At 36.8% G+C, this 11,518-nt stretch overlaps 1 protein-coding gene across 2 annotated transcripts; it reads right to left on the minus strand.

The window, feature by feature from the left end:
* Positions 1 to 2,451: 2,451 nt before the first annotated feature.
* On the minus strand, positions 2,452 to 11,222 carry LOC129731154 (pleckstrin homology domain-containing family F member 1 homolog). Of its 2 annotated transcripts, XM_055690941.1 has the most exons (9): positions 11,100 to 11,222; positions 10,131 to 10,397; positions 7,028 to 7,153; positions 6,841 to 6,947; positions 6,645 to 6,782; positions 6,473 to 6,580; positions 3,505 to 3,728; positions 3,009 to 3,195; positions 2,452 to 2,946 (listed from the first exon to the last, which is right to left on the minus strand). In XM_055690941.1, the coding sequence occupies exons 1-7, from the start codon at positions 11,113 to 11,115 to the stop codon at positions 3,687 to 3,689; spliced, it is 804 nt and encodes a 267-aa protein (XP_055546916.1). In that variant the 5' UTR covers positions 11,116 to 11,222; the 3' UTR covers positions 2,452 to 2,946; positions 3,009 to 3,195; positions 3,505 to 3,686. The 2 variants fall into 2 exon arrangements, with proteins under 2 accessions (XP_055546916.1, XP_055546917.1); XM_055690942.1 differs by lacking the exon at positions 3,505 to 3,728.
* Positions 11,223 to 11,518: the final 296 nt, after the last annotated feature.

An 11,518-nucleotide genomic window follows, 5' to 3' on the forward strand; every position in this document is an offset into this window, starting at 1 on the left:
ATCGATCTTGCCCATTGCTAAAAGTAATAGCTCTCTCAGATTGGTCGATTTAACTTAGCGAACTGTTGGATTTCCTTTTTGTTTCCCTTATGTGTTTGAAAACTATGTTCAAACGGTTCAAACATAATTTACAACAGCTCGTTGCGTTTCTCTGTATCGTACGCCGCCTCTGCCCGGTTTTCCCATTTTCACTTCATAATAACCTAGATTTCACGGCAAATGTCACTTCGCGACGTTTTTTCTCACTTACGTGAGTCCCGCAATAGGACTTCATTCCAGGGGGGATTTACCGCTGTCGAATTTCATATATGTGTGCGTTATCGCAGATCAACTTTGGTGCATGAAGTTTGTTGGTCCATGACGTTTGATAAATTACCAATGTGGCGATAAAACATCACCAATTTTCGTTAAAAACTTGTTGCTGTCCCAAAATTTCACTACGGAACGCATTATTAATAAAAGTTTTCCGCGATTTCTCGAGTTTTGTTAAAAGAGAACGTTCCATTTCACTTCGATCAAAACGACAAAAACCAAAACATACAGACGCTTTGTTGCCAAATGTGTTGGTCACGGTTTCACGATATTTGACAGATAGATTCCCCCTGCTTCATTCACTGCACTCTGATTTCACCTTGCTTGCTGCAACGGCCTCATTCGCTGGAACAGGATACGGGAGAGAATTTTAAAGCGGAATTTCGGAGGGGTATGCCTCGATAATTACTATAGTCAAGTCTATGTCCCTTCTTGTAGATAGGGCATATGAGTCCTTTCAACCAGTTCGTAGGCAGTTGTTCCCAGATCGAGATCATATCCTTACGATAATCTGGTGAATTGCACTTAACAGCCGCTCGCTCCCGATTTTGAAATGTTCGGCCGGTGAGTAGTCCTTCCCAGCGGCTTTGTGGTTTTTCAGCTCTTTGCAAGCATTCTCACCTCACCATTCTTCACCTCGTCCAATGTTGGTGGATCCACAGCTTGTCTGTCCTCCCAAATTTCCATCCTGTTCTCCTCGACGACTCTCCTACCTTCCTCATCGTTCAACAATACTTCAAAATGTTGCTTCCAACGCCTGACCACCTGAGATTCATCGGTTATCTGGTTGCCTCCCTGTCATCACATGGCACGTACTGGAACGCTCCGGTTTTTGAATCCGTTAATCGTTCTATAGAAGCTCCTCGTGTCGTCCCTTTCAAAGCAATTCTCCGCCTTCGCGAGGACTCAATCGTAGTGCTTACATTTCTTACGACTGTGAATCCCCTTTTCGTCAGTTTATGTCTCCCGGTATTTCTCTCGCATCTGACGCTTCACAGGATTTGCTGCTACTAACGTGTTGGCGTAGGCCCGGTTCTTCTCTTTCGACACCTCTAGACGCTCACCGTCGAACCACCCACTACGCGTGATTTCCGTTGTGTTGCCTGTCCCCTCTCGCGCTGTTTCGCTGACCGCATGATGGATATGCTTCCAATGCTCGTTCAGGTCCATTCCAGCTGGTTCATCGACCCGTCTATAAACTTCCGATTATACTCTGTAGCAACTCCTTCCGTTGATAACCTTCGGATGTACAGGCGTATCTTATCGTATCTTCTTCGTCGATCTCGATCTAAATACGTTGGACAGCCGAGCACGAATCCTGTCTACCATGAGATAGTGATGCCAAAGTTTGGCCCTCGAAAGGACCGCACATCTATGACGTTTGGAAAGTGTCGGCTGTCGATCAGCATGTGGCCGATCTGGGAGCTGGCCTCTCTATTGGGGTGTCTCCAGATGTGCTTCTTAACGCTCAGACGTGCAAAATGGGTACTAAAGATGGCTATTCTCCGGACCACGGCTAAGTTCACTGAACTGAACCCGTTATCGTTGGTGGTAGAGGGAAGGCTTTCGCTACCAATAACGGAACGAAAGAATTCTTCTCGCCCGACTTGTGCATTCATATCTCTGATAATGATCTTTATATCGTGTTCGCTCTTTATGTGGGCACTCTCAAGGAACTAGTAGAACTCCTCCTTTACGTCGTCATACATGTTGATGAGGCTGTAATTGAAGAATCTGTCCTTGATCCTAAATACGCAGAGACGGTCAATGAGCCTCCACCCAATGACACGCTGGTACTTAAAAGAAGTGCCCGCGGTCAGATCAACCGCCCGGAAAAAAATAATTACCTCTCATAAGAAATTCAAACTCAATTACCTATCTTTCTTATTCTTTTATACAGTGTGTAGCACAGAGCAACAAACGAGAATTATGAGTGCAAAACATAAACCGGTGTAGTACTTCCGCAAAAACGAAAGATTGAGTTAGAAAAGTTATTTTGCAAAGGTTTTTTATACTTTGATTAGTCAAGGGTTAGGTAAATATTTATTTTGGATGTAAATATGGTCGAGATTTTCAAGATACTACATTTATCGCTTATTCAGAAAAATATAAAAATTTAAAAATTTTAAAGCGTGAGTGTGAAAATGTGAGCATTTTGTATTTTATTTCATTTCATAAGCTAGCATATACTTCATATACATCTTGATTTTTTATAACCTAATGCAAAGAATAATAACATTTGTGATGAACTTGACATTCTGACAAATACAGCCAAAGATGATCATTTAAAATTATCAGAATTTGTTTCTAGTGGTATAATTTTGAATAATAAACCTATTTATTAATCAAATATACTCTTTATTGTTGCATAGCTTTTAGTTTTTATTCTCAAAATATTAAGACCTTTCAAACGTAAAAATTCAAAGAATTTAACATCGAGCACTTCGCTTCGTCATCAACTAAAAAGAACAATATTCTTAGTGCTTGAATGCATACTCCAAAATATCTGTGCAGATGCTCTCCCACATTTGATGGATCTGGATGGCGATAATTCATTTATCTGGTGTTTTCAATGATTGGTCAATATTTATTGCAGCCTTGTTCATAGGAATTCTACAACTTTTGGGTGTAAGGCTAAAATCAAGGCGAGAATATATTAAATCTGAAATCAACGAAGAGTTATGCTTTGTTATTACCGCGAATTGAACTGAAAAAATACTATCGTCGACAACCGTCTCTACATAATTTCGTATATTTTTCCTACATAACTGCTACAAAATTATTAAGATGATTGCGAATCTGGTGTGTTTGTTGTGGGAGAATCAAACTGCAATTAAACAACTGTGGCTATTTTTCGGGCTTGTCGTCTCCATAAAATTTGGGCTGTAATGAAAATTTTGCAAAGAAAAACAAGAGTTAACATGAATTGTATATATTTGAAACAAACCGTTAAAAAGCGATAAAATAACTCAAAAACCATGCTTCCAGAAAATGATTCTCAATCTTGAACACTAGAATGGTTTTATGCGCTAATTCACTACATTACTTTATATATGCCCTGACTATTTCAAAAGTCATTGTCTTTTTTTTGTTGAAAGTGATATGTTGTCTACATAGCAATATGCAAATAACAGAAAAAATAACGAATACACAAAAAAAACATACATATGCTTTTGCCTAATTATAACTTACGTATCGAGGCTTATTGTTGATCAATGGGAGGAGAACCCCAATATTACAAGAAAAGGAAATTTAAACTGGTCTCTGTGTTTCGTAGTCCAGTTTATCTTCTTTTTATAGGTTTCAAAAAGTAGTATATGAAACGCAATGTCTCTTGATCACATTGGTGCGGCTTTTTCTAAGCTCAATTCCTGTTATACGCAGATGACCGCGGGGGTGCAGTGACTTCTAAAGCTCTGTGATAAGCGAAATATTGCATGATTTTTGTGAACAATAAAAATAATGCATAAGATAGATGAATAAATCTTTGAAAATCAGTTTAACTGTTCTCTATTATTATTTTTGTTTTATTATTGACAAAGTGATGTTTGATATATCAAGATTTTATAAAGTTCCAATAGGCATATATAAAACTAGTCGCGTTTAAAAAATTACATTTGATATAGATTACGAATTCAAGATATAGCTACTGATTGAAAATTTCAAGATAGATCAGAGTTGTGCAGGGTTGAATTTATATATGATAATCTAAACGACATTCATGTTACTGGTTTCGATTACAAGCCTCCTAGCAGGGTTAATGGTACTGGTCTAACACTGCGATCCGTTTTTCCGTGTTTTGTTCACCGGATGTGGACGTCAAAAACCCAACTCGATAATTTGATAAAAGATTTAATAGATTTGATGAAATGAAAATTCATCAAAAGAAAGAGAACCTATGATCATCGCATGTCTTTCACCTTGTGTGTATACGCAGTTGTAAGCAAAGCAAAGCTTAGGCACTAACATCATGATGATGCGCTTTATTGTGCACAGACTTTGAAGCCAACTATTAATATACAGGTCCATTGTGGGGCAAGCGCTACGATTCTATTAATATTAACTGTCTGTCTCGAGCCGGATTCCGAACATACGACGAATGGCTTGTTAGTCGTACCTCGAGACCAGCTGGGAGGTGTAATGTAACGTAATACCTACGTATAATGTGCTGTAATAAATATCGGCAATCAATTCCCAACACAGATTCTTCACACATTTTACAAATTTGTTTTGATTAAGAACTTTGTGCATTCCAGCAACAAGTTCTTATGCGGAACTAAAACGCAGCTACATTTCACTATATTATAAAATGACAAAAAAGCGCAGAAGGTTGAGCTAATTGCAACATTTTCTCTGTTTCACACAAGTTTCATGAAACAGCAATGTGTATTAATTTACGCATGAAATTTGATAGCAATGGGATATTTATAAAAAATTTAGTAACGTAAATACATTTCAAGAGCAACTTTTGCAAATAGTAATTGCATTCAGTTGTGGTAAACAAAAGATTTTCGTAGTTTTGACAATTATTTAAAACATAGCTTCTATATAAAAGCAGAGCATAGTTTCATCATAACAGTAATATTTCCGCAAAGCAGTTGATTGCCTTGCGACGTAAAGACACGTACATCAGTATGAAGCTGATCAAAAAGATACAACGCTGTGTATAATCTCATCTCACAAATCAAATATGGGGCAAAAAAATCGAGCAAAAGTTGCTGTACATAGCTGACCATCTGAATAGGCTAACTTGGGAAGCGCAGAAGCTGCACGTACATCGATGCATGCAGATATGTCAAATTCTCGAAAATAAATTACTTATCACTTCGAACAACCACACTAGCATTTTTAGATAACTGGCATTGCACATTTTCATCAGGTTATGGTATACAATAGAGATGCACCGAATATTCGGCCGGCCGAATATCAGCAAAAATTGGATTTTGCCGAATAGTATGTTACATTATTTGGCCGAATAGGCCGAATAAGACGAATAGTGGCCAATGATTATCAGAAAACAATATAAAAGCGCAGTGCATAAAGTTTTATGAACGGAGGTAAATGAGATTTGCTGATGTGACTCAGGTTCAGACGTCGGATTTTACTAATGACAACTTGACATGAAAATTTTTAACACATCGATTTGCTCGTTGATTACCAGCAAACATTCATTTACTGTTTTGTGTTCAGCAAATAGTTTTGCTGTATTTTCGTGAATCATTGAATGAACTACTGGTTTTCAGTAAATTAATCAATTCAATACTGGTTTACAGTAAAAATAAAATTGCTGAATTAAATTTAGCAAATTTTGGAACTGAATTACAGCAACATTTTGGAAAGAATGCTGTTAACCAGTGAACTAGCGGTTTGCTGATATGCTTTCAGCAAAGTATTTTGCTGAACCATGAAGATACATTTTGGTGTGACCTCATTCAGACGGAACACGATCCGCAATCTCCACGCAATGGTTCATGTCTTGTCTGGATGAGATATATTTTTTCCAAGCCAAATTCACATCTTCAGTTCTCGTTCATTTTTCGCATTTCATAATCGCATGCTCTAGCATACTTTACAAAAAACATTTATTTTTAATTGACAAGTCAAATAAGAACAAAAGTACGTGCGCCGCGGATCGTTTTCGCACATTAATAGTTAAAAAGCGAAAATAACAATTTAAACTTTAAAAATAACCATTTGGTTATTTTGTTATCATACGATCAACGATGTGTTCAGCCGAATTTTCAGCCGAAAATTCGTCTTACCGAATAATGAAAAAGGGCGAATAGTACTATTTGGTGCATTTCTAGTATACAACCATCAAAATATGCTGATAAAGGTACGCATAGACTTTTATTGAAAATTTCGAATTGAAGACTATGCAAAAAACTTCGAGGAAGATAAAGTTTTACTCCACGAGAAACTGACGAAATAATATTTTTCCGTGGAGATTAAGGGAAGACTAATTTTTGCATTTTTTCAAAAAGAAGAATAGAGCAATTCGAATTCAGTGTTTAAGATTGTTTAACCATTCTACACTAGTCAATGTACTACTAAAAATATTTTAATCAACTGATTGTATCATGCCAATATAGATTTGTTGTACTTAAGAATCGTATTACGTGCAGTTTGGCATTTTGTACTTGAAAATAGATTTAACTACCTGTCCATGTGCCTCCTTAGATTCCTCTTCCTCATCCGAGTCATCGTCGCCCGAGCTTTCGGGGGATGTAACCGCTGGCTTGTTGTTGTTTGAATTTATGCCTTTGTTCTAAGAGGTATCAATAGAAGTTTAAGAAGTAATCGCTATCATTCGTGCTCTTTTTAGAACCTACCTCTTCTCGCTTCATTGAACTTAAGCTATCGTAGCAATCCAGACACACACGTAATGGTTTAGTGCTTTGTCCGGGCAAAAGAAACTTTTTCGACGAACATGGTCCGCATACCACAGCACCGCAATTCCGGCAGTGATGCTACAAATAAATAACACTTTATAACTTACACAATAGTTAAAGTTAGAGAAAAACTCACCCTTCGAATCAACATAGTAAATTGTGTTTTTTTACAATGCATGCAAACATTTGCTTCGCTGTCGGGCACCCAAACAGCAGCATGATTTTCCACCGGTTTCTTACCACCTATTGGAGAATATACAAAAATATATTTATACAAAGCGGTTTGAATTATAGCTGTTGTTTTTAAATTATTATAGACTTACTTTTGCGTAGCAAATCTTCTATGCATTTGTTTATGTGCGCCATCCATTCTTGTTTTTCGGTTTGCGTTGCGGCGTAAACTGCGAAAGATTTCGTTGCTGTTCGTATGAGCCAACCATTTCTGTACTCTGTCGAACAATGTTAAAAAATTGTTTTTATTTTTAGCTACTTTGTTTAAACTAAATATCAAGTGCGAGTCGGAGGATATTGGACATTGTAAAGGACATTGATCTCTCCCAGATAGTCTCGAGGTACAATGCTGGCCTTAACAAGCCAGTCGTCGTAGGTTCGAGTCTCGGTTCGGGAGAGACTGTTAGTGTCAGTAGGATCGTAGCGCCTAGCCGCGCAATTGTGTCCTGTACACTAAACAGTCGGCTGCGAAGTCTGTGTTATAAAAAACAAGAAGGCCAAGTTCCGAATCGGAATGGTAGCACCAAGGCGGCTTTGCTTTTAAAGGATATTGATATCGCCAGTGTGAAGATAAAGTGACAGATGAACGACAAATATCGAAATATGTACACTAAAGTCGCTTTTTACGCGGGGGATACGTGCCACGTAAAAAAAACGCGTAAATTTCGGAATCCGCGTAAAAAAAATGCGTAAGTTCCGGAATCCGCATAAAAAAACCCGCGTAAAAAGCGACCTTAGTATATATCTAATATCATCGTATATTGACGAAGGTCAATTCTGTGTCTAGAGCTAAAAAATTGAACTCGCTAGGCCAAAGTCTGCATACATTTCTAAGAGTTTTGTTTGATATGAATAGACTTTATTTAACATATGCAGCACATAATGTACTAAAACTGAAATTTCTGCATATAGCATATCTCCGAAAGTCCAGGTTCGGGAGACAAATCTTGCACTCTCTTAGTGTACGTAGGAAACGGAATTTCAATGAATTAAAAGCTTCGGAGCTTCGTGGCCGCAAGGTTACAGAGTCCGCTTTAATAAGCGGCTGGTCGTGGGTTCGAATCTTAGTAGAATCAGGCCATTTGGTTGTCAAAGGACTTTAACATGGGTTTATTCTCAGGCCATCCACTACATACCCTTCCTTCAAGCTGAAATTGATAGTACCCCCTGCTGACTCTAATCCTAACAATGGTACCTTTTATAATAAAACTGGTCTGAGTAACGGATAATAGGTTCCCTTCAGGGAACTGTGATTATGGCACGATATTGGCTGGAGGAACGAGGTTTCGACAAGACTCCTTGCTCTTGATAAAAGGTTCTACTTATAGCAAAACTGACCAGAGGTAAAGCACTAAGTGTCTCTTCAGGAAATTGTAATTGTGACGCAGTATTGGTAAAAGGAACGAGGTTTCGATAAGACTCCTTTCTCTTGACAAAATGAGTCCTTCTTATAATAAAACTGATCATAGGAATATTTATCCTCTCTAGGGAATTGTAATTGGCGACATTGGCACGGGGAACGAGGTTTCGAAAGGACTCCTTTCTCTTGACATAATAAGTCCATCTTAGAATAAACCTGGTCAGAGAGGAACGTTAGGTGAAGTCTCACTCCAGGGAATTATAAAAAATAAAATATAAATCTCACACACAAGCACGGATATAAATGAAAAGCGTATCATTTACTTAAATAGTGATACCTGCCAATTGGCCCTGACGACTCTGTTGATATTGATTTGGTTTTTACTTGCGAAAGTGGAGGGAAATATTTTTGCTTTTGTTTTCACACATAAATTGACAATTGCATATGACAATTCACGTAGGTGCGAACAGCCTTTAAAATCTCTTTTACTTGTGTCAGGGCCAATAATATGAAGTGCGGAATACAAATCAAATGTCTCTGGTAGCAGTGATGAGTTCACACAGAGAAAAAAAAATCATCACGTTTATTACAGGTGCTTGAAACACTGTTCTTTCGAGTTTAACAAGAAGATAGCTAGGAGCCGAGTGAATCGTGTTTTGCTTGCATGAGACCACCGATTTTTATTTTTTCAAAAATCCGGAATTCAACCAAAATAGGGATTCGTGGTTGTTCATGTTATTCGACTGTTTCGACCATTCGTTCACGGACTGAACGAAATGTACCATGCATCCAGTGGTTATCGTTATAACTATGATCAACGCACTCTTGTGTGTGTAAGTACTTTAAAAACTCAGTTGAGAGTGCACGCAATCAGAAACGCCACATACACAGACTTAAAACTGGATACAATGGTTATAAAACACCAAGAATACTACTAAAAATAAGTTTGAGGGACTTCTGTCAGTCAACTCCAATTATTATGTGAGCTAAAATTATAAATAACATAAGATTCAGCTATTATAAAAATAATTTAACAATTTGGTTTGTTTAATTATATATAAAGTTATTTTTATCGATTATTTTATTTATATATTTTTGAACTTATAGTTTTATGCAAATACTCTCTCACGGATATAAATGAACAAATTTTTGGAATGAAACAAGAAAAACTGATTTGAAAATGTAACCCAGCACGCAACAATGTTGTGATGTTGTTTCTTGAACGGCGACCGTAATTTACTCGCATAATTATGATGTCAGCCTGAAAAACCACTGCCATAACATAAAATAAAAACCGCGTAATACTAAGTGATGCATTTTATGATATCCGTATTTTTTATATATTTGGTTATCAGTTAACCCAAAGTCCAAAGTTCAAATAAATCAATCTTTCGTTTGTATCTAGTTAGGCAATATCAGAAAATGAATTTATTCTGGCAAAGTCCAGGTGGTACATTCCGTTCTGTTAGTGCACAGGACAATTGCGGGGCTATCTCTTAATCCTACTGAAACTAACAGTCTTTCTTGAGGACGTCAAGAAGGTCAAGTTCCGAATTTCCGGTTTTGCTTTGCTTGTTCTATGTATTTATTTGGCATATAATTCAGTTTTATATTATGGTAGCATCTGATTTAAAAATATTTAATTTTTTGCTAGAAGACTGGTTAAATTAATCGATAGATCCCTACGTGTATATTTCTGGTATACAAAAAGTATCTTTCAATGTTCTCAATGAGTATGAAAATTGAAATTAGTGATTAATAGTATGTAAGCACATCGGGCCAATCTGCAGGTTTCTTAAATCTACGTTAAAAATACTTTAGATATATCTACTCACGCCCATTGTCTTCTAAAGCTTGTAATTGCACCTCCTCCAGCGGTATAAGATGCTGCTTATTGTACTTTTTTTTACCAATCACTATGTTGCCGTATACAAGAATATCATTGAAAAGAAAGAATTGACGCGCTTTTGGACGCTTGCGGCACATTTTTGTGAGAACTCCTTCACCAACCAGAACACGGCCGGGGACATACAAGGGTTGCCCGGAGCTCCCGAAGCAGTTTTCCACCATTTGTATTCGTCGTGCATTAGCTTCGCTGTTCACTGAAAACAAATTTAAATTGATATAGCATATCATTACACTAAATTGAGGAAAAGCATTCGCATAAATGTTGTTCAAAATTATTTCTGTACGATTTTTTGTTTTGTGAACTGTATTAACCCATTGTGCATAATGTCATTTGTAATAACCGTGACAAGTGTATCTGATATGAATGTACATTCAACTCTTATGACTCATCACAAGGTCCTTACATTAGAGCAACACTGAATATATTTACGATATATTTGTTAAATCACTAGAAACAAAGCGAATGAACCATTAGGCTTACCACATACAATCAGATTGTCTTGGGTGTATTGTTAACTAATTTGTTTTTGTACACATAGGTTTCAATTACAAAAAACAATATTAACCAAAGATATCCGCAACAATTAATAATCTTTATATCAACTATCCTGAAAAACCTGCTGAATATCTAATAGTAATATAACAGTAAAAGTTTAACATTATTGATACTGTCAATATCTGTTTGTTTATAGAATTTTTGCATACGCAAAAGCTACGGTTTGAGGAAGGTTGCTTGTCTGAATCATCGGTTTAGGTTGACAATCTATTGAAATTTATAGCTAATTGACCCATAAAACACTTTACTTTGTTAGTTATACATTTTCCTCGACTACAAACGATGCCCGTACGATCGAATTATATGAGAATAGCTTTAATAACACTTAAAAAAGACTCACCCAGTTTATCCACCATTTTTTAGCAGTATTTTAATTTTACACTCTACTTGACTTTCTCTTTAAGCAACAATATACTGCAAACCGAAAGTACGCAACTGGTAGATCGAAAAAGTTAACTTTGACATTTGTCTTTCGAACGGCAGTGAGGGGTTTGGATTAAAATATAACTCATAAACTTTTATATTTATTATGAGTTAACAAAGCAAAGCATTCGGATTCTGCTCTACGTTTAAGATAAACTTGCGAAACTTCGCCAAATTACGTGTTCCTTCAATAAATCGCAAGAACTAAAAATGAAAAAAAAAATCCTAAATTAATCCACCAAGCGGTCAGACCCCCCTAATAAATAGGAACCATGAACGGACGATAATCCATATGGTTTAACGATAACCCAGACAGTTCGGACTATACCCCGAATA

This window comes from Wyeomyia smithii, chromosome 3, assembly GCF_029784165.1.
Source record: "Wyeomyia smithii strain HCP4-BCI-WySm-NY-G18 chromosome 3, ASM2978416v1, whole genome shotgun sequence".
Classification (NCBI taxonomy): Eukaryota; Metazoa; Arthropoda; class Insecta; order Diptera; family Culicidae; genus Wyeomyia; species Wyeomyia smithii.

Bases quoted from the DNA above. Each gene is read 5' to 3' on its own strand.
- LOC129731154 (XM_055690941.1), bottom strand. The intron at 7,154-10,130 runs GTGAGTAGATAT...ATTGTTCGACAG, and splicing joins AGCTTTAGAAGACAATGGGC to AGTACAGAAATGGTTGGCTC. The intron at 6,581-6,644 runs GTAGGTTCTAAA...GATACCTCTTAG, and splicing joins GTTCAATGAAGCGAGAAGAG to AACAAAGGCATAAATTCAAA.